A 26945-nucleotide genomic window follows, 5' to 3' on the forward strand; every position below is an offset into this window, starting at 1 on the left:
GGGAATGGAGATTTTACAGTATCCTTCCCCAGGATTGGGACGGGAATGGAGATTTTATAGTATCTTTCCCCTGGATTGGGGCGGGAATGGAGATTTTATAGTATCTTTCCCCTGGATTGGGGAGGGAATGGAGATTTTATAGTATCTTTCCCCTGGATTGGGGCGGGAATGGAGATTTTATAGTATCTTTCCCCTGGATTGCGGAGGAAATGGAGATTTTATAGTATCTTTCCCCTGGATTGGGGCGGGAATGGAGATTTTATAGTATCTTTCCCCTGGATTGGGGAGGGAATGGAGATTTTACAGTATTTTTCCCCTGGATTGGGGAGGGAATGGAGATTTTATAGTATCTTTCCCCTGGATTGGGGAGGGAATGGAGATTTTACAGTATCTTTCCCTTGGATTGGGGAGGGAATGGAGATTTTACAGTATTTTTCCCCTGGATTGGGGAGGCAATGGAGATTTTGCAGTATCCTTTCTCTGGATTGGGGAGGGAATGGAGATTTTACAGTATCTTTCCCCTGGATTGGGGAGGGAATGGAGATTTTGCAGTATCCTTTCTCTGGATTGTGGCGGGAATGGAGATTTTATAGTATCTTTCCCCTGGATTGGGGAGGGAATGGAGATTTTGCAGTATCCTTTCTCTGGATTGGGGAGGGAATGGAGATTTTACAGTATCTTTCCCCTGGATTGGGGAGGGAATGGAGATTTTACAGTATCCTTCCCCTGGATTGGGGAGGGAATGGAGATTTTACAGTATCTTTCCCCTGGATTGGGGAGGGAATGAAGATTTTACAGTATCCTTCCCCTGGATTGGGGCGGGAATGGAGATTTTACAGTATCCTTCCCCTGCCACGCCCACCAAGTCACACCCACCAAGCCCATGCCATGCCCACCAAGCCACGCCCACATAACCGGTAGTAAAAAATGTTGAAACCCACCACTGTCCAAAGCACTTGAAGGCAGAAGAAGAAGCAATGGGTGGAAACTAATCAAGGAGAAAAGCAACCTAGAACTAAGGAGAAATTTCCTGACAGAATGATTAACCAGGGGAACTACTTGCCTCCAGAAGTTGTGGGTGCTCCATCACTGGAAGCTTTTTAAGAAGAGATTGGACAACCATTTATCCGGCATGGTATAGGATCTCCTGCTTGAGCAGGGAGTTGAACTACAAGAGCCTTGGTGGCGCAGCAGACTAATGTGCTATTAACTAGCACCAGCTGCCTGCAATTACTGCGAGTTCAAATCTCACCAGGCTCAAGGTTGACTCAGCCTTCCATCCTTCCGAGGTAGGTAAAATGAGGACCCGGATTGTGGGTGCAATAAGCTGACTTTGTATAAAAAAGAACACCGCTTGGGGGGGGTGCGAAAGCCCTACTAAGCAGGTATATACAAAAGTATGAAGGCTATTGCTTAATGCATTGTAAGCCGCCCTGAGTCTCCGGAGAAGGGCAGCATATAAATCGAACCAATAAATAAATAAATAAATAAGATCTCCAAGGTCCCTTCTAACTCTGTTATTTTGTTAATTAATTATAATACAAGAGAAATGATGGTGATGATGACAATGGGAATAATGGTAATGAGTCCTACCATACCAAAAGTACAAAGTGCCACCAGCCTGGATCAAAACTGGTCTGTTTTTACCTCTTAAGATACTCTTGACTGGATGCCACAGGCCGTCACCAGCCATGCCCCACGACTCTCCTCTGTCATATTCCATTCCCCCTTTTTTTGTCCTTTATTGCTCAATATGGCTAAACATACCAGTGACATGGAAAAGTTCACCTTTGACCTGCTCTGTTCTATTTTGGGTACCAGAAAATGGCCTCTTTTAATTAAAAAAAAAAAATAATTGGCCAGGCCTTTCTCTTCATTGGAAAAGATCATTTTAATTCTTCTCCCCTTTCTACTGAATGAACGCCATCGTTTCCTTCTCTCAGATTTTACTGCGGTGCTTGGTTGAATTATTTTACTTGTTTCATTAATTACAGGTAGTTCTTGACTTACAATGGTTTGTTTAGTGACTGTTTGAAGTTACAGCAGCACTGGAAAAATTGACTTACGGTTGTTTTTCACTCTTATGACTGTTACAGCATCCTTATGGTCATGTGATCAAAATTCACATCAGTGGTGGGTTTCAAAAAATTTACTACCGGTTCTGTGGGTGTGCTTTGGTGGGCATGGCATGGCAGGGGAAGGATACTGTAAAATCTCCATTCCCACCCCACTCCGGGGGAAGGTTACTGCAAAATCCCCATTTCCTCCTGATCAGCTGGGACTCGGGAGGCAGAGAATAGATGGGGGCGGGGCCAGTCAGAATTTTTACTACTGGTTCTCTGAACTACTCAAAATTTCCACTACCAGTTCTCCAGAACTGGTCAGAACCTGCTGAAACCCACCTCTGGTCCTGGGGTCATTTGATCCCTTTTTGTGGCCTTCTGACAAGGAAAATCAGTGAGAAGCCAGATTCATTTAAGAACTGTGTTACTAATTTAAAAGCTGCAGTGATTCGCTTGTGTCAAAAAGATCATAAAATGGGGTAAAACTCACTTAACAACTGTCTTGATTAACAACAGAAATTTTGGGGTCAATTTTGGTCATAAATTGAAGGCTCTCTGTATATCTTGGGAGTCTGCACCTGAGCAGATTCACAAATGTTTTAGATTAAATAAATCAATAGATTTTTTTAAAAAATCCCTAATGTAAATGCAAATGCAGGAAATGGCTAAGAAAGAAAAAGAAAATACGATGCAATCTTTGCATTGTCTAAATTATTTTATTTGTGGCAGATTGTCCAGCTGACAGTTTCCCCCACCCTGATTTCACCCCCAAACTGAAATTCAAAAGCTGAGCTATACATTAACAGAAAGGAATGGAAAACCTTTCCGATTAAATACTTATATTTAATAATTTCCTCTCTATTCGGAGATGGACCATTACTTTTGTTGTTGTTGTTGTTTAATTCCACATGGTACAGAGTTATGGTCCCTCCTTCCGAGATGGTTTGCCAAGAAAGCATTTATTACAAGTGAGAAAAATAATAATAATAATAATAATTAATCCTCAATGATCCCAATATAGCTACCCAGGTGCGTTGTTCCTTCCCCGTTTTAAGTGATTCGACGTCGTGAATTCGTCTTTTCCTTGAAATGAACTTGCAGAGTCCACTTTACAGATGCGAAAAGCAATTTTCCTTACAAAAGTGATTCCGCAGGATGTAGATTTAAGGCCCCCTTGATTAAGAGGTTGCTGGTTTAGTGCTTTGAAGATGCTTCTGAGGTTCAGCCGACCCAAAAGAAGCTGGAGCCAAGAGGTGGGATGCTTTCCAAACAGGGGTGGAAGCAGGTCCTCTCCGATCTGGCCAGTTTAGGGTGTCTCACCACCACCTGCTCCGGCTTCCTCACTTCAGATCCCCCAGTAAGGCATAAAGACCCTCCCTCCCCTAACGTAAACATCTGGCATCGTCCCATAAGCAGTTTGCACCATTTTCACGCTGTTTCGGCCGTACAGCTCCCATTCGTAGTCTATCAGCTGCTTCCAGAAACCCACATTCGGACGTATGACCGGGCGCCTCGATTTGACCCAGTTATAGGCCTCGTACAGGGTGACATTTTGATACTTCATCAGGTAGGCGATGCACAGCGTGGCCGATCGGCTCACCCCGGCCGCACAGTGGACCAAAGTGACGCCGTTCTTCCGAGCCACGCTCTGGATCTTGTCTGCCACGCTGTCGAAGTAAAGAGAAATCGGAGCGCTGGGTATATCGGCCACGGGCACCCGGACGTACTCAAAGTCGGGGAAGTTGGGGTTCGGGAGTTCGACGGTGGCGTTGATGACGCAAGTGATCCCGCGGCATAAGAGCAGTTGGCGGTTGGAGGCGACGCTGCCTTTGCTGAGGTACAGGAAGGGGGTTATTTGGGCAATGCCAGCCATCGTCCCTTCGGAGTAAAAGCGAGGTGTGAAGAGAGTTCGTGGGAGCGAGTAGTGTCTTCGTGCCGTCATAGAAAGGATTCCCCGGCTGGCTCAGATTTTCATGCTAGAGGATGTGGCCCCGTCGTGTTTTCTTTCACCTACCAAATGCAGAGGGAGATCGACTTTAGAACAGGCCTGCACACAGGAAAACAGCAGTAGTCTGTTTATATTATTATTATTATTATTATTATTATTATTATTATTATTATTATTATCTTTATTCATTTAATATGAATATGAATATGTCATATGTCATGAATATGTCAACTGAACATTCAAAAATGCATCACAAATACCATCGACTGGTGCTAATTATTATTATTATTATTATTTCTTTTATTCATTAAACATGAAACTCAATCGACTGAATATTAAAAAATGCATCACAAATACCATTGACTGGTGCTAATGGTTGATACGAGTTGCTCCCAGTGTCCTAGGTATCAACCAAGTATCTTCTTAAAGGAAAACACACAGGAAAACAGTAGTCTGTTTATTTTATTACTACTACTACTACTACTATTGTTGTTGTTGTTGTTATTATTATTATCTTCATCATCTTCATCTTCATCATTTATTAAATTAATGCTGATTTTATTAAGTCAAGGACTAACTGTTCTAGTTTCTTCACTCCTTTCCAGAGATGAGAATCTGAATTATTTCTCCCAACCTCATTTAAGCCGACCCATAAAAAAAAAAAAAAAAAAGCATTCTTTAGTTCTTGCAGCTTTTTTTGGGTGATCCCTCCACTATTTTCATCATTTCTGGACTTTCTTCTACCCTCACGCTTCACCCAAGGCTGCTGCTAATGTCTCATTTTCCAATGATTACATTTAAAAGCCAGTTTTCTCGCCCAGAATTCAGTAAGAGAGGGAGATCAAAATAAGGCAGTGGTGTCAAACTTCATTTCATTGAGGGCCGCATCAGGGTTGTGTTTGACCTCTGGGGTCTGGGGTGGGCGTGGCTAGAATAGAATAGAATAGAATAGAATAGAATAGAATAGAATAGAATAGAATAGAATAGAATAGAATAGAATAGAGTAACAGAGTTGGAAGGGACCTTGGAGGTCTTCTAGTCCAACCCCCTGCTTAGGCAGGAAACCCTACACCACTTCAGACAAATGGTTATCCAACCTCTTCTTAAAAACTTCCAGTGTTAGAGCATCCACAACTTCTGGAAGCAAGTTGTTCCACTGATTAATTGTTCTGTCAGGAAATTTCTTCTTAATTCTAAGTTACTTCTCTCCTTGATTAGTTTCCACCCATTGCTTTTGTCCTACCCTCAGGGGCTTTGGAGAATTGATGGGCATGTCCCAGGGGTGAAATCCAGCAGGTTCTGACAGGTTCTGGAGAACCGGTAGTGGACATTTTGAGCAGTTCAGAGAATCGGCAAATACCACCTCTGGCTGGTCCCAGAGTGGGGTGGGAATGGAGATTTTGCAATATCCTTCCCCCAGGAGTGGGGAGGGAATGGGGATTTTGCAGTATCCTTCCCCTGCCACGCCCACCAAGCCATGCCCACCAAGCCACGCCCACAGAACCAGTAGTAAAAAAAATTGAATTTCACTACTGGCGTGGCCATCACTTGTGTCGGGGGTGCCTGTGGAGGCCCGAGCGCTCTGCCAGCAAAAACGGGCTCCCGAGCTCCGTTTTCGGCTGCAACGGCCTCCTGAAACCCTCTGCCAGCGAAAACAGAGCTCGGGAGGGCCGTGAGCTCTGTTTTCGCTGGCAGAAGCATCGTCGGCCAGTCCTTCGCTGTTTCCAGGGTGGCCTTGTGGGCCAGATCCAGGCCTTGAGTTTGACACCCTTGAAAAATAAGGAAATATCTATTTTGGAATAAACAAAGATAGAGCGGGCTCAGATTTGGGCTAATAATGTGATGTCCTCTTCCCCGGCTCCCCACTGTTCTCGTTCATTGTCTTAATGTACAGACCTTTCAGCTTTTCTCAAAGAAAAACAAGATGCTATTTTTATCCAGAACACATTATCAGCCACGGCTACCTGCCTGCTGTGAATTGCCACCAGACTGACCCGCCTGTCTCTGCTCAATTCGTTTAATTTGTTCTCTCCGAACACGTCTGTTCTTTCAACTTAACGGGGACACCAGGGAAAAGATGAATTGTAAGGCAGGGGTGTCCAACCTTTCGCAACTTTAAGACTTCTGGACTTCAACTCCCCGAATTCCCCAGCCAAGCTTGGTTGAATTGTGGGTCTTGAAATCCACAGGTCTTAAAGTTGCCCCAGATTGGACACCTTTGGTGTAAGCCAAAGGGTCAACACTACCGAAAATATCTTAATATCTTTCAGTATCTATTTGAGGGAAATTGGGCAAAGCTGTTTATCCAGAGTGATTATCCTAATAACAAACCTTTCCCTGAAAAGCAAAAGGGTTACAGAATTTCAAGGAGGTTTGAAGTGTTTTCTTTCAGGTATTTTCGGCTGTGATGCTCTTTAGCTCATCTGCCAAAGAAACACCTAAGCCAGGTGATTTTGATACCTCAACATTGCACCTGTTTTATTTCTATCTTCCATTATTCTATTCTATTCTATTCTATTCTATTCTATTCTATTCTATTCTATTCTATTCTATTCTATTCTATTCTATTCTATTCCATTCCATTCCATTCCATTCCATTCCATTCCATTCCATTCCATTAGAGCCTTGGTAGTACAGTGGTCTAAAGCACCCTGTTATTAAGACCAGCTGCCTGCAATTACTGCAGGTTCGAATCTCGCCAGGCTCAAGGTTGACTCAGCCTTCCATCCTTTCTAAGGTAGGTAAATTGAGGACCCAGTTGTGGGGGCAATAAACTGACTTTGTATAAATATACAAAAGGATGAAGGCTATTGCTTAGCACATTGTAAGCTGCCCTGAGTCTCCAGAGAAGGGCGGCATATAAATCAATTAAAAAAAAAAAATCCATTCCATTCCCTTCGGATTCCAATTCCGATTCCGATTCCGATTCCGATTCCTACTCTACTCTACTCTACTCTATTCTACTCTACTCTTCCATTCCATTCATTATCCGCTCAAACGTTTGATCTGAGCCAGGGACAAAAAGTTGCTTCAAATTTTTGTTAACCCTCCAAATCTTGATAGTTAATTAAATCAACTTGATATGGATAATCATTCAAACCATGATTGGGAGGATCCAGACTAAACCATGATTTTATGAATGGCCCTTTCTCCTCTGTAGCTTTAATTTTATTTCCAGTTTTTGCTTTGCACAGTCTACATAACCAGCTGGCTCAGAAGAATCTGAAATAAACCTTCATTTCCAAAGCTAGGAGACCTCGGGGGGGCTTCATGTGGTTCAAAAGGCCCAGATGGCAGCTTTACTTATGCTTCTGTGGCCCCCATCTTGACTTTTTTTCACCATTTCCCCAGACACCTGAGGGAAATCCCTTTGCTTATACTTCTAAATCGGTGTTTGGCTGCTTTTAAGTCAGGTGGACTTCAACCCCCAGAATTCCTCATGCTGGCTGAGGAATTCTGCAAGTCCACACATTTGAAAATTACCAAAATTGAGAAACAGATTAATAAAGTTAGAAGGGACCTTATAGGTCATCTAGTCCAACAGCCCGCTCAAGCAGGAGACTCTACACCATTTCTGATAGATGGCAGTCCAATCTCTTCTCGAAAGCTTCCACTGATGAAGTTCCCACAACTTCCGAAGGCAACTTCTGTTCCATGGGTTGATTGTTCTCACTGTCAGAAAATTTCTCCTTATTTCCAGGTTGAATCTCTCCTTGTTCAGTTTCCATCCATCATTCCTTGTCTGGTCTTCGGGTGCCTTGGAAAACAGCTTGATCCCCTCCTCTCTGTGGTAGCCCCTCAAATATTGGAAGACTGCTATCATGTCTCCCCTGGTCCTTCTCTTCACTAGACTAGCCATGCCCAGTTCCTGCAACCGTTCACCGTATGTTTTAACCTCCAGAGTCCAGTCCCCTAATCAGAGGTAAGTTTCAGCAGGTTCTGACCAGTTCTGGAGAACCAGTAATGAAAATTTTGAGTATTTTGGAGAACTGGTAGTAAAAATTCTGACTGGCCCCGGCCTCATCTATTCTCTGCCTCCCAAGTCCCAGCTGATTGGGAGGAAATGGGGATTTTGCAGTAACCTTCCCCTGGATTGGGGAGGGAATGGAGATTTTACAGTATCCTTCCTTTGCCACGCCCACCAAGCCATGCCACGCCCACCAAGCCACACCCACAGAACCGGTAGTAAAAAAAATTGAAACCCACCACTGCCCTTAATCATCCTGGTTGCTGTCCTCTGCACTTTTTCTAGAATCTCAACATCTTTTTTATAGTGTGTTGAGCAAAACTGGATGCAGTACTCTAGGTGTGGTCTAACTAGGGCTTTATAGAGTGGTATTAGAAACACTGCTCTAGAATTATAACTGATCTGTTTAAGCTTGTTGTGTGAAGAGAACCCAAATGTGAAGGGTTTAGTGTTCATTCAGGATTGCATGCCACACATGGAGGCCACCAGCAGTGCTTGCAGGGAGGTAAAATGGTGAAAGCAACTTCACACAGCCACATCACCAGCCTCCCCTTCTCCTAGGTGCAAACCAGAAAATGTAGGTAGTGCTCGACTTAAGACCAACAACGGAACCCAAATTTTTTGTTGCTAAATGAGACAGTTGTTAAGGGACTTTTGCTCCATTTTATGATCTATCTTGCCACGGTTGTTAAGTGAATCCCTGCGGTTGTTTATATCGATATTGTTTCCTGATTGCTTATTTGTACCCTATGACTATCATTAAGTGTTGTACCTTACAATTTTTGATGAACGTATCTTTTCTTTTATGCACACTGAGAGCGTATGCACCAAGACAAATTCCTTGTGTGTCCAATCACGCTTGGCCAATAAAAAATTCTATTCTATTCTATTCTATTAAGTTAGTACATTAAGTTTTGGTCACCCCATTACAAAAAAGATGTTGAGACTTTGGCCAAAAATGCAGAGAAGAGCAACTAAGATGATTAAAGGCCTGGAGACTAAAACATATGAAGAACAGTTGCAGGAACTGGGCATGGCTAGTCTAGAGAAAAGAAGGACTAGGGATGACATGACAGCAGTATTTCAATATTTGAGGGGCTGCCACAAAGACGAAGAGCTCAACTTATTTTTCCAAAGCACCAGAAGGCAAGACAAGAAACAATGGATGGAAACTCATCAAGGAGAGGAGCAACCTGGAATTAAGGAGAAACTTCCTAACAGTGAGGACAATTAACCAATGGAACATCTTGCTGAATGTTGGGCTATGAGGTGACGGCATGCAAACAGTTTTAACAAATGAGTAGAGTTAAGAATAACAAAATAATGCAACGTCTGGGTGTCTGTGTAGAGAAATAAATTTGAACATCAGATAAACAGGATTCCCATTTATTCTTCATCAAACAGATGGCAAACTCACCACCTGTAAGGTGGAACTAGAATTCACCGTCTCCTGGTGATTGGGCCCAAAGTCATCCAGCTAATATTCATGCCTAAATCGGGACTAGAACTCACAGTCTCCTGGTGATTGGCCCACAGTCACCCAGCTAATTTTCATGCCTAAATCGGGACTCGAACTCACAGTCTCTTGGTGATTGGCCCAAAGTCATCCAGCTAATTTTCATGCCTAAATCAGGACTAGAACTCACAGTCTCCTGGTGATTGTCCCAAAATCATCCAACTAATTTTCATGCCTAAATCGGGACTAGAACTCACAGTCTCCTGGTGATTGGGCCCAAAGTCATCCAGCTAATATTCATGCCTAAATCGGGACTAGAACTCACAGTCTCCTGGTGATTGGCCCACAGTCATCCAGCTAATATTCATGCCTAAATCGGGACTAGAACTCACAATCTCTTGGTGATTGTCCCAAAGTCATCCAACTAATTTTCATGCCTAAATCGGGACTAGAACTCACAGTCTCCTGGTGATTGTCCCAAAGTCATTCAGCTAATATTCATGCCTAAATCGGGACTAGAACTCACAGTCTCCTGGTTTCTATCCAGGTACCTTCACCACTAGACCCACTAGACTGTCTCCCATCTGCAGCTCCTTGATTTGTCATTACAAAAACGCACAATGCTTTTGACTGCTCGCAGCAAATGCATTGTGTGGCTTAGGTTGTGCGTCTCCTTTGTTTGATGCAATTTGATCCAGAGACCCGTCACGTGACAGAGCTTTGCCTCCAAGGAGAAGCATTTTAGCCCGAGAATATGAGACTTTGGATCTATGCCAAACCGAGAACCAAATGCTACTCCTGGGATTAGCAGAGATAGAAATAAACCCAAAACAACCGAATGAGCATCTTTCATTATATTTTATCTTTCACACGCTTGCAGCAACAACAACAACACGAAGTGAGAAAAATCTGCCGACTTTTAAAATAGCAATTGGATAAAAATGACAGTGTTTGATTTAGTTTCTTAGGCTGGCAATTATCCTTAGAACAGTGTTTTTTTTAAAAAACGTGGCAGCTTTAAAATGGGTGGACTTCAACTCCCAAAATTCCTCAAGCCAGGATGCTTGCTAGAGAATTGTGGGAGTCGAAGTACACATATTTGTACATTTACTAAGTTTGAAATATACTAGAACACAGAGATTATGGTGCACTGATTAAAACAATCAAACTCAGTGAGCATCAAGGACCTCACATGGAGATTAGTTTCCCCTAGCCTAGCCCAATGGGCCTCGGTTTCCTGGGGTTATACCTCCCATTATCCCCAACCAGCCTATCTTAAGTCAAGAAATGCAGATAGTGCCTACTTTCAATTCCATCACACCCTGCAATTAACTCGAAGAGATTTCCATGCCCCATAGCAGTGTTTCTCAACCTTGGCAAATTTAAGATGAGTGGACATCAATTTCCAGAATTCTCCTGCCAGCATACTTGGAATACTTGTGCAAAGAAATCAATCCGTGCTTCTGAGCAAGGACAGACCAGTTGTTCTATCAAACTAATTTTAGAAAGAGAAAAAAAAACTTTTCATTCATCCAGTGTTCTTCAAAATCCAAGTCCTACCTACCACAGCTGTCCTAGTTGTCCAATCAAGTTGTTCTAATCAAGGAGAGAACCAACCTAGAACCTAGAGGAGAAATTTCTTGCAATTAGAACAATTCATCAGTGGAATGATTTGCCTCTAGAAGTTGTGCTCCAACGTTGTAGATTGTATAGAAGAGATTGAATGACAATTTGTATGAAATGGTTTAAGATTTCTTGGTTGAGCAGCCGGTTGGACTAGAAGACCTCCAAGGTCCTTTCTAACTTTGTTCCAACATTCTGTTATTCTGCTTGATAACTCTGTATTATGCTACCTGTGCTTTAGATTATTCATTCTAGAGAAAATCCATCTAATGTGACCACTAAGTGTTTATACCAACTTCCAGGAACATCATCCATCCATCCACCCATCCATCCATCCATCCATCCGTCCATCCATCCACACATCCATCCGTCCGTCTGTCCGTCCATCCATCCATCCACACATCCAGCCATCCATCCGTCCGTCCGTCCATCCGTCCACCCATCCACCCATCCATCCACCCACCCACCCATCCATCCATACATACATACATACATACGTCTGTCCGTCCGTCCATCCATCCATCCATCCATCCATCCATCCATCCATCCACCCACCCATCCACTTGTTATTATTACCCACTGATTCCCCAAGGTTATGTCCATGAAATTAATGGAGTCTAGCTTGATATTAAGAAGATTTTACTAATTTACTTGGAAGGTTTCAAGATGTAGAAGGACCTAGCGAGGCACATGAAGAAAAAACTTAGAAGACAATGACAAATCATTTCTACATTACAGGTGGTCCTTGACTTATGACTATAATTGAACCCAAAATCTCTGTTGCTAAGCAAGGGAGTTGTTAAGTGAGTTTTTCTCCATTTTATGGCCCAACGGTGCTTTTTTCAAGAGGCAACTGGACTTTCTGGTTTTTCTTTGAAGACGTTTCGCTTCTCTCATCCAAGAAGCTTCTTCAGCTCTGACTGGAATCCTTCCATTTCCCACCATTCAGTCAGAGCTGAAGAAGCTTCTTGGATGAGAGAAGCGAAACGTCTTCAAAGAAAAACCAGAAAGTCCAGTTGCCTCTTGAAAAAAAGCACCTTTGGGACCACCAGGACCTGGATGACTGAGAATCTCCATACATTTTACGACCTTTTTGTCACAGTTGTTAAGTGAATCATTGCAGTTGATAAGTGAACCATGAAGTTGTTAAGAAAATCTGGCTTTCCCCATTAACTTTGCTTGTCAAAAGCCAACTAGGGAAGGTTACTAATGGTGTCCACATGACCCCGAGACAGTACAACTGTCATAAATACGATAAATAAATATGAGCCAGTTGCCAAGCATCCAAATTTCAATCACATGACCACAGAGATGCTGCAATGGTCGTAAGTGTGATAAACAGTCATAAGTCTCTTTTTTCAGTACCGTTGTAACTTCAATCACTAAATAAATGGTTGTAAGTTGAGAACTAGCTATATTCCCAAAAACTCCTGTAGGAAAGTATCCACCAACTCTTTAGAACTCAAGACATTTTCCTTTTGCTTTGTTGGGTGGTACCAGGGGTGAAATCCAGCAGGTTCTGACAGGTTCTGGAGAACCGGTAGCGGAAATTTTGAGCAGTTTGGAGAACCGGCAAATACCACCTCTGGCTGGCCCCAGAATGGGGTGGGAATGGAGATTTTGCAATATCCTTCCCCCCAGAGTGGGGAGGGAATGGGGATTTTGCAGTATCCTTCCCCTGCCATGCCCACCAAGCCACGCCCACCAAGCCACACCATGCCCACCAAGCCACACCCACAGAACTGGTAGTAAAAAAAATTGGATTTCACCACTGGGTGGTACCACTTAATCAAACTTTTGATCTGAAAAAAACTAAGCAGAGTTGGACTAGTTAGGAGGCACCAGGAAACGTTGGGACTGTAGGCTAGACTGATAAATAAATAAAAATCTGGAAGAAGCCACTGACAAATCATAATACTGTTGCCAAAACAGAGGATGCTTTCAACAAAAGTCAGAATTGACTCAATGGGCCTATTTAACCTTCACCCTGTAATCAAAGTCAGTTCCTCTGTAAGGAAACTAAAGCTATCCTTAAAAAAAAAAGTAGACAAGAAGGAAGATGACACATCTTCAAGCTGCCTTTAGGCTCCAAGTCAGCAGTTTTCCTGTACCTGCAGCTTCCAGACATTTTGGACAACAAGTCACATCATCCCCTGGGAGACCTGAATTGTCCAATTGGGGAGTAGCTCTACCTACATCTTCCCCTTTATGGCCTGTCCCTGTCTCTCTTTTCCAACTTAGTCTCTCTCTCAATTTTGATTTGAAAAATTGATTTATGTCCATTTAAAAAAAAAAAACCCTGTTCCCGGCTTCTGGATGATGTATGTCCAACTCTGTGAAAGTGGACCATGCCAAAGACCAAGAAACGGATGAATAGACCGGTTCCTTGGAACCTCTCTGGATAAGAGGAAGACAGGAGATTACCCACATGTGCTCCGGGTGGCTGTTCCTTGCAATTAGACCACAAGACAGTTTTCTGCAGGGTTTGAGCACCAGGAGGTGATGGGATTAACCATTTTATTTGCAACCTCTGTGGAGATTTATAAAAGACACTGTCAACTCGCAAAGAATCCCTGGCCTGTTCTCAAGTTGCCATAGGCCAGGAGGAATGGGAAACCGACAAAGCAGCACAGCAGCCAAAGACAGATGCATATTTCATGCTTCTCTCTCTCAAGGCTGTATCCCAGGGTTACCTACAGCACCAGAGGGGTGTGACCTCTACAACCCCGGAAATTGCTCCGGTGGCGAATGTGATTGACGACACATCCTGGGGAGGTGGGGAAGCAGGGTCATAATTGCGGTGTGAATTACGTAGGGTCAGAGCTGGCTTCACTTGGGAATGTGCCGACATGAAGCTCCTAATAAATAACTGGATTTCTCTTGAGAGGCTCATGATTTAATTAGGGCATCCCTCCGAACCCTGACAGACACGAAGTTCACTAACTTCACTTTCTAATCACTTTTGGAAATTGCCCATTAACTTATTCTACAGCTATTAGAAAGGTTTGGAACAATAGATTGAAAAGTGAGTGAGTTGACTCTATCTTCAACTATGAACAAAAAAAATTAGTTGCAAGCTTAAGAATTTAATATATGTAAAAAAAAAACTGCTCCTCTTTTCTTAAAGATAAAATATATATGTTTTCTTGGTCAGGAGAAATTTGTTGTATAACATAGATGAAGGGAAGGTTGCCGCACAGAATTGTGATCACTCAGATGACTGCAAAGCATCAATTTTCTCTATATCTCTACTGGTTGTCTGGAGTTTTGCAGACGAGATCATCTTAGAAGGGAAATGGCTATTTGATAAAAAAAAAAAGGAATCAGATCTTTCTGAGATGAAATAGTATTTAAATATGCATATATTTAAGGACAGAACATTTGCAATTAAATGTGGAATATCTCGGCTACAGCACAGGGGGCTGATTACATGAAGGATGAATATTGCAATGGCCCAATTTAAGTCTCGCAGCACAATCCCTTCCTGGACTGTTAAATAAGCGAGCAAAATCTATGAACGCCACAAAACAAGTATAGATTCACAGTTTCTTAAATTCATCTGTTTGGGTTGCTTTAGAAAACATGTTTGTTGCCCTCTAGCTAAAATTCCCAGGGCAACGGGTGTATTAAAAAAATCATAAAACACAGTCAGTAATACCAATGGAGAAGAACTTAATTTTGAAACCATAAAAGAAAAGATTAAATTGTGCACATCAATACAAGTTTACAATTAAAAGCTTCAACGTGTACAGGGATGTTTGGATAAATCTAAATCAGAAAACGTCTGTCCCAAAATGACTTTGGAGCTTGGAGTCTGAGGCCTTTCCTGGAGTTGGCATTCTGTATTCCAGTTTTCCAAAAATAGTTTCACACTCTAATGTGAAAAGACAAGGCCACCATTCCCGAAAAATACTCACTTTTCCCCTGTCCTTCAAACCCACAGGGAGATCTGAAGAGTAAGGTAATCCTCGATTTACAAACACAATCGAGCCCAAAATTCCTGTTGCTAAGCGAGATGGTTGTTAAGCGAGTTTTGCCCCATTTGCCCACCTCTCTTGCCACAATTGTTAAGTGAATCACTGCAGTGGTTAAGTTAGTAACCCAGTTGTTAAGTGAATCTGGCTTCCCCATTGACTTTGCTTGTCAGAAGGTCACAAAAGTTGATTATACGACCTTGGGACACTGCAACTGTCATAAATATGAGTCAGTTGTCAAGCATCTGAATTTTGATCCTGTGACCACGGGGATGTTACAATGGTTGTAAGTGTAAAAAACGGTCATAAGTCACTTTTTTTCAGTTCCGTTGTAACTTGGAACGGTCACTAAATAAATTGTTGTAGGTCAAGGACTATCTCTATAGCCTGCAGCTTTCAATCCAATCTAATCACTTTTCCTGGACAAGAAACATGAGGTGTAAAGCACAGAGTGACAAATTTTGGGGTACCCAACCAGACTTTATCCAATTTTGTTGGGCAGTTTTTTGGGAATCCAGTATGAAACATTACCTTCTCCTAATTAAAAGCACATGCAGGATCTTTTTCAAGAAAGCAATAATTTGAAATGGTTTAAGCATGCACCCAGATTATTATACACCCTAAAGGGCCTGGAGGCAGAATGTTAATATTAATTAATATTAATAATATATCTTCCCTCCCTGCTCACAATTTTCTTCTCACGGCACTACCTGTTGTGATGCAAAGGTTCTTCTCAATTTTCTTTTGTCCGTTGAAATCAATGACCCAGTAACTTAAGAGTGGGCGGACAAAGCCACAATATTGAAATAGCACTTGCGGTTTCACCTCACACTAATTCTACTGCTTCGCACAAAAAGAATAGATGCAGGCCTCATTTCAAAGACTGAATGATTTTGAGACTCTGGAAAGAGAGCAGAGAAGAGCAACAAAGAGGATTGAGGGACTGGAGATTAAAACATACGAAGAACAGTTGCTGGAATTGGGTATGTCTAATTTAATGAAGAGAAGGACCAGGGGAGACGTGATAGCAGTCTTCCGATATCTCAGGGGCTGCCACAAAGAAGAGGGAGTCAAGCTATTCTCCAAAGCACCAGAGGGCAGGACAAGAAGCAATGGGTGGAAACTAATCAAGGAGAGAAGCAACTTAGAACTAAGGAGAAATTTCCCAAGAGTGAGAACAATTAACCCATGGAACTACTTGCCTCCAGAAATTGTGAGTGCACCAACACTGGAAGTTTTTAAGAAGAGATTGGACAGCAATTTGTCTGAAACGGTGTAAGGATCTCTGCTTCAGGGGGCTGGACTAGAAGACCTCAAAGGTCCCTTCCAACTTCCAATTCAAACAGCACAATATACCAGTTCGCTCTCAGCTGATCGTCAGACCTAACGTTTCACCCGAACCGGTCTGAACCAGCTAAGCCATAATCGTTGCTCTCATTAAGATAAAGTGGCTCTTGAGTAAAATTCAGTTCCTGCTAAGTACAGCGCATTCAGAAAGTATTCAGTCTTCCCTTCCCTTTTGTTATGCTTCCGTCTAATTCTACAGTTGTTGAAATTCATTTTTTTCCTCATTAATCTACACTCAGTACCCCATAATGGCAAAGTTCAGACAACCATTTGTCTGAAGTGGGCTACCTGAGCAGGGGGTTGGACTAGAAGACCTCCAAGGCCCCTTCCAACTCTTCTGTTCTGTTCTGGGAAAACATACAGTGCAGGTAGTCCCCGAATTACGACTACAATTGAGCCCAAAATCTATGTTGCTAAGTGAAACATTTGTTAAATGAGTTTGCCTCATTTTACGACTTTTCTTGCTGCAGTTGTTAAGTGAATCGTCGCATTTGTTAATTTAGGAACACGGTTGGGAAGCAAATCTAGCTGCCCCATCGACTTTGCTTGTCAGAAGGTCGCAAAAGGAGACTCATGGTGACACCGAGACACTGCAACCGTCATAAATACGAGTCAGTTGCCAAGCGTCTGAATTTTGATCACGTGAATATGGGGATGCTGCAATGGTCACAAATGTGAAAAATGGTCACAAGTCACTTTTTTTCAGTGCCGTTGTAACTTTGAACGGTCACTAAGTGAACTGTTGTAAATCGAGGACTACCTGTATTTAGTCTGCATCTACTGTACAATAATCTTGCTCTTATTGTAGGCCTGAAAGCCAAAATTCTGAAGCTGCTTCAGGATTGGATATTAATTTAATTTAATTTAATTTAATTTCCAATTTATATACCGCCCTTCTCCCTAAATTCAAGTTTATCCCAAATGTGTTTTTTCAAAAGGCACCTGGGCTTTGTTTTTTCCTTGAAGATGTTTCGCTTCTCATGCAAGAAACTTCTTCAGTTCTGACTAAACAGTGGAGGAAGGAAGGATTTATATTCTTTGCAGTCATCAAATCCTTCCATTCCCCACCATTCAGTCAGAACTGAAGAAGTTCCTTGCATGAGAAGTGAAATGTCTTCAAGGAAAAACAGTCTATTTGCCTTTTGAAAAAGCATCTTTAGGATAACCGTGACTGAGAATCTCCATAGACAAATTCAAGTTTAATTCACGTAAAGCGCTAATACACTCTACATCAATTTCCAGTTTGCCACATGACAAGCTCCAAAATAAAGAACATGTTAAGATTTTAACATGTATTATGTGTCAGTGCATAAAAGTTATTTATTAGGCAGCAGTATATTAAATTTATTAAATGTGTATATACTGATTTGTTTTTCTAAGGTAAACCTTCCTATAATTCACAGGGAGCTTCCAGACTAAGCTGCACTGAAACTAATTAACGAGATTTAAGTTCATTATTATAACTAATTGCCTCTGTGGTATTTCTCATGAGTAACTCACTTAATAAACAAAATAGAGATTTTGAAATAGCATTAAAAAACAAACAAACCTTGATTTCAACAGCATTTCAAATGATTCAAAATCTGAATTAAAGTGGTTTCAATTAAATTTAATTAAAGTTTGAATTAAAGTTCTTTTCTGCAACTAGAGTGCATCTCCAACCAGGCCTAAAAAAATACAAAGCAGGAGGATAAGGTATTAAGTTTCCAAGGAGCACATCATTTTAATCTCAAATAAGGAAGAGTTATTTAATAATATAAAAAGTATGTGTTCTTACAAGCTCAATGAGTTATTAGCAGAACTATGGCAATTGTCCATAGATTCAAGCAATCCACTGACCCCTAAATTTTGATTTTAAGTGGACAGTGGCCCTGTTCTGATGACATTGCTTTAATCCAGGGGTGTCCGGATCCGGCCCCCGAGATGCTCAGACCTGGCCCACGGGGCCACCCTGGAAACAGTAAAGGACTGTCCTACGGTGCTTCTGCCAGCAAAAATGGAACTCGGGAGCCTGTTTTCACTGGCACAGCGCTCGGGCCACCACCAACATGAGTGACGTCGAGCTGGCCATGGCCACCACGCCCCCTCCGAGGTCAAACACAACCCTGATGCTGCCCTCAATGAAAACAAGTTTGACCCCCTTGCTTTACCCCAATGGTCAAGTTCATTCAAGACAGAATGCTTGTACAGGTTCTCCTAGACTTATGACAACAATTGGGAACTTCCATCGCTAAATGAGGCCGTTCTTAAGAGTTGTGTGTCAGGGTTCCGGATGCCCTAATTAAATCATGAGCCTCGAGCCAAACTTCAAAGGAAATCCAGTTATTTATTAAGAGCTTCATGTCGGCAGGTTCCCAAGTGAAGCCAGCTCTGACCCTACATAATTTACTTCCAAATTATGACCCTATTTACCCCCTCCCCCCAGGGTGTGTCATCAATCACATTCGCCAAAGGAGCAATTTCAAGGGTTGTAGAGGTCACTCCTCTCCAGCTGCTGTGGGTAACCCTGGGATACAGTCTTGAGAGAGATGAGCATGGAATGTGCATCTGTCTTTGGCTGCCATTTTGCTGGTTTATTTATTTATTTATTTGTTCCTATTTCTATACCGCCCTTCTCCAAATAGGACTCAGGGCGGTGAACAGCCAAAGTAAAAAACAGAACATACAAAATTTAAAAACAGTTTAAAATAATTAAATATTGTGGCCGTAAATTAAAACAACCCAATTTAAAATCAATTTAAAATTTAACTCAAGCCAGCCCAGCTAGTTGAAATAAATGGGTTTTCAGGGCCCGACGGGCAGGGCAACTCGAGAGCAGGCCAGGGATGCTTTGCGAGTTGACCTTGTGCCCAATTTGGAACCATTTTTGCAACCGTCATTAAGCAACTAGTTGTGGTTGTTAAATGAATCATGCAGTTGTTAAGCGAATCCGGCTTTCCCCCAGTGACTTTGCTTGTTAGAAGCCAGCTGAGAAAGTCGCTAATAGTGATGATGTGATCCCCAGGACTCTCCAACTATTGTAAATACATGTCCGGTTGCCCAAATACACAAATTATGATCACCTGACCACAAGGACATTGCAACAGTTGTTAAACAGGTAGTCCTCAACTTACCACCACAATTGAGCCCCAAATTTCTGATGCTAAGCAAGACAGTTGTTAAGTGAATTTTGCCCCATTTTATGACCTTTCTTGCCAATAAATCACAGCAGTTGTTAAGTTAGTAACACGGTTGTTAAACGAATCTGGCTTCCCCATTGATTTTGCTCGTCAGAAGATCTCAAAAGGGGATCAAATGATCCTGGGACACTGCAGTGGTCATAGATATGAGCCAGTTGCCAAATATCTGAATTTTTATTACATCACCATGAAGATGTTGCAATGGTCGTAAGTGTGAAAAATGGTCGTAAGCCAATTTTTCAGTGCCGTGGTAACCTCAAACGGTCACTAAACAAACGGTTGTAAGTCAAGGACTATCTGTATACACATTTCACACCTTTTCTATAAACCAGGGGGTGGCTTTGCTGAATTGCTCATTTCTCTTTTATCTAAACCAGTATTTCTCAGTTATGGCAACTTGAAAGAAAGCGTGTGGACTTCAACTCCCAGAATTCCCCAGCCTGCAGGTTGAGAAACACTGAATTAAACGGAAGGAATCTTGGAGTGAGGGGAAACCGTCTCATTGGGGTGGGGGGAGTCAGTTAAAGAGATATCGGTGGGCTTAGTAATTCCCATGGCCGCATCCATGTTTCTGCTTTAAACAGTTTCTCGGAGTATACAAAAAATTAGTTGCCGATGAAACTAATAAAACCTGGAATTTTCCACTTCTGTTCTATTGATATCATTGTAATGTTTGTTTGTTTATTTATTTATTTATTTATTTATTAGTTCAATTTATATGCCGCCCTTCTCCGAAGACTCAGGGTGACTTACAATGCACTTATAGCAATAGCCTTCATTCTTTTGTATATATCTGCTTATTAAGGCTTTTGGGCCCCCCTAAGCAGTGTTCTTTTTTATACAAAGTCAGCTTATTGCCCCCGCAATCCGGGTCCTCAATTTACCTACCTCGGAAGGATGGAAAGCTGAGTCAACCTTGAACCTGGTGAGATTTGAACTCTCACTAATTGCAGGCAGCTGGCAGCTAAGTGCTACATAACAGCACTTAGTCCGCTGCACCACCAAGGCTCTATGTTATTGTAATGTCTGATAATGTTTGATTGTGGTGAGACACCTAAGGTCATTGTGAGTTGGGTGGCATACAAATTCAACCATCCTTGGCATTGACAAAACCACCCTGAGTCAATTGCAGAAGGCAGCTTGACTCAGACCTTTAACACCATAAAACACCTGCCTATCTTCCCAAGTCCTTGAGAAGGACTCATCAGATGGATAAAAATGCCAAATCCAGTCTAAACATCTGGCCGTGTGACAAACCATAATAACAACACCTGGAGCATCACGTGAACACCTTTGGCATTGACAAAATCCCCATCAGTCAATTGCAGAAGGCAGCTTTACTCAGAACAGCTGACATTCTGCTACAATACATCCAACACCATAAAACATCAACAATCTGCCTATCCCAGGTTCTTGGGAAGGACTCAACAGGTGGATAAAAAATGCCAAATCCAGTCTAAATATCTGGCTGACAATGCAACGAACTAATAATATTAGCAGAACAATGAAAAGTGTAGCTCACAACAGATGCAGACTGAACCAATACGGATTTAGCTTCAAAACAACATTTGGCCGTGACCTGTTTCAGTCAATGAATGGTTTTCATATTAAGCAGTCAAAGGCATCTGTGAACTAAGCGCTGCAACTGGACTAAAAATGGATAAAGCAGAAGCCAAACCAAAAAAAATTTCCCCAACCATCTATTTTTAAAAAGGATTTAAATTACACGGCAGAAAAGGGAAGGAAAAGTTGCTTTAGCCATCTTAAAGCATTCCAGCTGGGAGATTCTGGAAGTCCACCCATCTTACAGCATGCTGGCTGGGGGATTCTGGGAGTTGAAGTCCATCCATCTTACAGCATGCCGGCTGGAGGATTCTGGGAGTTGAAGTTCATCCATCTTAAAGGATGCCAGCTGGGGAATTCTGGGTGTTGAAGTCCACCCATCTTAAAGCATGCCAGCTGGGGGATTTTGGGAATTGAAGTCCACCCATCTTAAAGCATGGCTGGGGGATTCTGGGAATTGAAGTCCATCCATTTTAAAGCATGCCGGCTAGGGGATTCTGGGAGTTGAAGTCCACCCATCTTAAAGCCGGCTGTCTGGAGGATTCTAGGAGTTGAAGTCCATCCATCTTAAAGCATGCTGGTTGGAGAATTCTGGGAGTTGAAGTCCACCCATTTTACAGCATACTGTCTGGAGGATTCTGGGAGTTGAGATCCACCCATCTTAAAGCATGCTGGCTGGGGGATTCTGGGAGTTGAAGTCCACAAAGCATGTTGACCAGGGATTCCTGGGTGTTGAAGTTCACAGATTCTGAAGCCTGCTGGCTTTAAAAGGAGTTGACATCCACACAGCTGATAGTTTCCAAGATTGTAAAACATTAAGATGGAGCTTCCATCTTCTGAACGGTGCTGTGATGTCTAATTACATCATTATTCATTAAACAAATGTACGCTGACTCGGATATTATAGAGTAGCTGAAAAATACACCTTTTTCTTCCACTATCATTAAAAGGGGGAAAAGTCTATTTTGACTCAGCTCCTGATGACCTCATCATAGCTGCATCCTTTTCGAAACAATAATATGGAAATATTTTTGTCTTCTTCCAGGATGTTTTTACACTTCCCCATTCTAGCCTCCAGGCCTGGGATTTCCTGGGTAGACTAATTCACACTCTACAAGGAAAATGCCACCTCAGTCCAAAAGCTGCACCACGAAGCATTCTCTGCCTTCTATCATTAGAGCGAGCAAAATCCATCAAGTCTGTTTTCTATTCAATGTCCCATTTTTCAAGTCTTCAGTTCAATCCCTTGCAATCAGGGGTGGGTTCTACTTACCTTTACTACCGGTTTGCAACGGGAGTGCGCGCACACACTTCCGCGCATGCACAGATCATCCATGATGATGTCCGGGCAGGTGGGCGGAGCCTCCCATCACTTTTATTACCGGTTTGCAAGAACCGGACCGAACCCACCACTGCTTGCGATGAATAAATACGATGTATGCTTAAAAAAAAGTTTTGCTCAGACACATAGACATGTCAGTGGAACGACTTGCCTCCAGAAGTTCTGGGTGTTCCAACACTGGAGGTTTTTAAAAAGAGATTGGACCACCATTTGTCCAGAATGGTACTGGTAGTCCTCGATTTACAGCCACAACTGGGCGTAAAATTTCCTTTCCTAAGTAACCCAGTTGCTAAAGAGTGTTTTGGCCCATTTGGATAAAAATGCCAATTCCAGTCTAACTACCTGGCTGACTGTGTGACAAACCATAACAACAACAACTGGAGCACCACGTGAACCATCGACATTGACAGAATCCCCATCGGTCAATTGCAACAGGCAGCTTTACCCAGAACAGCTGACATTCTGCAACAATACATCCAACACCATAAAACTTCAACAATCTGCCTATCCCAGATTCTTGGGAAGGACTTAACAGGTGGATAAAAATGCCGACCTTTCTTGCCACAGGTGTTAAGCAAATCACTGCAGTTGTTGAATTAGTAACATGGTTGTAAAGTAAATCAAATCCTTTGGCCACCGAATGAGAAAGAAGGACTCCCTGGAGAAGAGCCTAATGCTGGGAACGATTGAGGGCAAAAGAAGAAGGGGATGGCAGAGAACGAGGTGGCTGGATGGAGTCACCGAAGCAGTCGGTGTGAGATTAAATGGACTCCAGAGGATGGTAGAGGACAGGAAGGCCTGGAGGAACATTGTCCATGGGGTCGGGATGGGTCGGACATGACTTTGCAACTAACAACAACAAAAATAAATCTGGCTTCCCCACTGACTTTGCTTGCCAGAAGGTTGCAAAAGGGGACATGTGATTCCGGGACACTGCAGTCGTCATAAATATGAGTCAGTTGCCTAGTGTCTGAATTTTGATCACATGACCATGGGGATGCTGCAATAGTCATAAGCGTGAAAAATAGTTTTAAGATACTTTTTTAGTGCTGTTGTAACTTTGAACGGTGACTTAAACTGTTCAGCAGGGGGTTGGACTAGAAGACCTCCAAGGTCCCGTCCAACTCTGTTATTCTATTATTCTGTTATATCCTCATTCCAAAGATCTGCACTTTGGCTTCAAATAGCTACACCTTTCTCAAGCCACATCTTTTCCGAAGACTCCACCATAAGATCCCAGCATTTGGGAAAATATTTGCACTGATGTAGTCCTCAACTTAAGACCACAATTGGGGCCAGAATTTCCATTCTAAGCAAGGCGGGTGCCTTTTTTTTTTTTTTTGCCAGGTTGTTAAAACAAATCACTGCAGTTGTTAAGTGAATCATGTGGTCATTATGCGAATCCGAAGGTCGCAAATAGCAATCTCATGACCCTGGGACGCTGTGACTGTCATGAATATGAGCTGGTTGTCAATCATCTGAATTTTGATCCCATGACTGTGCCGATGCTACAACGGTTGTAAGTGTGAGACGGGTTGCAAGTCAGTTTTTTCGCTGCTGTTGTAACTTCAAAGGTTGCTAAACAAATGCTTATAAGTCAAGGACCACTTGAGTTAAAGCTGGTTTTGATTGTCAGCCTAAGGACAAAGCCCAATGTTTAAAAACTGAATCAGTTTTGGAAACAATAATGGAATTGAAAAGCAGGGTAACAATATACTAAATCAGTGTTTTTCGAGCTTGGCCATTTTAAGATGTATGGACTTCAACTCCCAGAATTCATGCAGGCTGGGGAATTCTGGGAGTTGAAGTCGACACATCTCAAAAGTGGTCAAAATTCAGACACACTGCAGTCAATGGCGTGTGTGTCTATTGAAAGGAGTCTTCAAGCCACAGTCATACAGTTTCCAATCCTACTATCCAGATGCTGGGGCCAGCTGGGACTCTCCAGATGTTGTGGACTCCACATCCCATTAGCCCCAGCCACAAAGTCAAAAAAAAAAAAGGGACTGTAATCCTAATCGGCCCCGAAGAAGTGAATTGAATGTCTCTAATCAAAATAACTCAGAACATGCCAGAAAATCATTGTGGTGTGGTATATTGGGCCAGGAGTGAGACGCCCCGGGTTCAAATCTAGCCTCAGCCTTGGAGATGCATGCAACGACTTCGAGCCAGTCGTTCTTTCTCAAACCAGCCTACACCTTGTTGTGTTGTTTTGAAGGGAAAAAAAACAACAGGAGGGAGCCCTGCACACACGACCTCAAGCTACTGAATGAAAGACAAGGCTATAAAACCTAGGAAATAAATAATATTTTACGATGGTCCATCCTTTGTGATCCTAACCGTCTTTTATTTCCTGATCTTGGGCTTGTTCCCCTCTTTGCCTGGATTCTCACATTGAAACAAGCCACAGTTGAATCTGGCCGGGCTTAATGAAACCTAGCTATCATCCTAGTTTACAAACCATTGTTTGTGATTTAGCAAGAGGATTAACCTCATCATGGCTTAACGGCTCCTTTCCCCCCCACCCCAAAAACACAAAATGGTTTTTTTAAACACAACGCATCCATTCCACCTTGGAAATATTTTTCTCACCTTCCTATCTTTTCTCTCCTACCTTTCTTTCTCTCTCCCTCTCTTTCTCCTCTCAAACGAGGAAGACTGACCTTTATTTACAGGATATTTCTGAAAAAAAAAATCAGCAAATCGTTATGAAAAACCAAAATAAAAAACAACAACAGCAGCAGCCTATTTTTTGGTCCAGAGGGTTTCCTCAGGATGAAAATGCGGGCTGTGGAAAAACAATCACCGTCAAAACCTCCTTGGAAAGTTTTGTCAAAGGCTGAGAAGAAGGGGGAGAAAACAAACAAAAAAAAAGCACACACACACACACCATTCCGCAACTACCCGAATCAGTCACAAACAACACAATCATCTGCGTTGTCTCGACTAAAAAAAAGAGAGAGAGAGAGAGAGAGAGGGGAAAAAAAAAAAACCAGGATGGCTTGGAAGACGGAAGGAAAAAACAACAACAACCCAGCATCTCCAAAATGCCACGCTCCGTTTCTTCAGATGTTTTGTTTGGAAAGGTCCTATTATATATATTATATATATATATATAATTTGAATTGGAATTCTCGCTTCCTTTACGCCGGACGGGCTGAGAAATCCGATCGGGCTTAAAAACATTATTGTTTTTCCGCTCTGCTTTTTTTTCCCTTCCCATCCACCCCCCAAAAAAGTCCTCCCGGGGTAATGAATTGCATCTGCCGACTTTATTAGGCGCTTGGAAGGATTCTTTGGGGGTCCTTCCAAGGCTCCAAAGGACACCCCCCCTTATCGCCCCCCCAAAAAAACCCTTGGCTCCCCCACTCCACCCTCCAATAAAACTCACCGCAAAGAAACGGGCAGGAATGAAAACAGCAGAGCCAATGCTTCCTTCTCTTCTCCCCACCTCCCAAATTACACCTTAATTCTTTAATCACATGTTTTGCACCGAGTCCCATTACTTTAATTTCCACCTCCCCCCCCAACTCCAAACCCCCAACCGCATCTCATGTTGTGCAGCAAAAAAACGATGGAATGGGGATCACCAACAGCTGGATGGTGTTTACACACCTGAGAAGCTTAAAACCTCCCCTTCCCCCCCAAAAAGACCCACCTCCTCCTCTTCCTCCCTCTTACGCTACTTCAACTCCCACCCTCCTCACTTCCCAAAGCAGCAGCTTCTGGAGCAAACCCACTCCACTTGTGTCAAAACAACTGCACAAATTTTGCCCTGCCTCTTTCTCTTCACCTTGGAGAAAGAGGGACTTTGTTCTGGCTTTGCCTGATTTGGGGTACCCCCCCTTTCACAGGACGCATGCCCCCCCCACCCACCATCTCCAATCCTTGGCCACCCCATGACTTACAGGTCCTGGAGATGCGCGTTGACTCAAAGGTGCTTCTGCCTTCTGGCTCCTTGCAAGGGCTTATGAATGGCTGGGCACCTCTGGTTTTAGCGAGCACTTGGGAATCTGCTTTGGGTTGGTCCTGGCAGCTGACAGCTCACCTCCCAGGCTCCGCCTCCTCTCACCCGCCCCGCACTGAATGTGTTTGTGAGTGCGTGTGTGGGTATGAACTACCCGGGGGTTACTAAGAGACGGCTGTTTGCGCTGAACCTGGCAAACCGCCGCGGCAGTAGCAACAGCCGCGTGGAAACATGAATAGGATGACTCAAAGGGAGTTGAGGGATGTTTTCGACCAATCTAGGCAAGGTTGGCGCTGCCCCATCTCAGCAGGCCTCCAGTGGAAGCCACCTTGGTCAGGTGTGGCCAGAAACAAACAACCCCCCCCCAATACTGAAATCATCCAGGTCCCCTGAGTTTTGACAGAATGGCAGCTAGGTGAGGGCTTGGTCTTCTCAAAGGTGTAAGGACGTCCTTTGTCTGCTTGATGGTGGTGGAGGTATAAGTTGACCCCCCCTCTCCCTCTTCCTACCTTCAAT

At 42.8% G+C, this 26945-nt stretch overlaps 1 protein-coding gene across 3 annotated transcripts; it reads right to left on the minus strand.

The window, feature by feature from the left end:
• Positions 1 to 2759: 2759 nt before the first annotated feature.
• DUSP14 (dual specificity phosphatase 14) lies at positions 2760 to 26503 on the minus strand. 3 transcript variants are annotated; one of them, XM_060693222.2, is made up of 3 exons: positions 26371 to 26480; positions 25077 to 25144; positions 2760 to 4073 (listed from the first exon to the last, which is right to left on the minus strand). In XM_060693222.2, the coding sequence occupies exon 3, from the start codon at positions 4003 to 4005 to the stop codon at positions 3409 to 3411; it is 597 nt and encodes a 198-aa protein (XP_060549205.1). In that variant the 5' UTR covers positions 4006 to 4073; positions 25077 to 25144; positions 26371 to 26480; the 3' UTR covers positions 2760 to 3408. The 3 variants fall into 3 exon arrangements, with proteins under 3 accessions (XP_060549205.1, XP_034290510.1, XP_087739569.1); XM_034434619.2 differs by lacking the exon at positions 25077 to 25144 and having other exon boundaries at positions 26371 to 26503; XM_087883443.1 differs by lacking the exon at positions 25077 to 25144 and having other exon boundaries at positions 2760 to 4110.
• Positions 26504 to 26945: the final 442 nt, after the last annotated feature.

This window comes from Pantherophis guttatus, chromosome 1 (assembly GCF_059756535.1).
Source record: "Pantherophis guttatus breed Tessera chromosome 1, ASM5975653v1, whole genome shotgun sequence".
NCBI classification, from domain to species: domain Eukaryota; kingdom Metazoa; phylum Chordata; class Lepidosauria; order Squamata; family Colubridae; genus Pantherophis; species Pantherophis guttatus.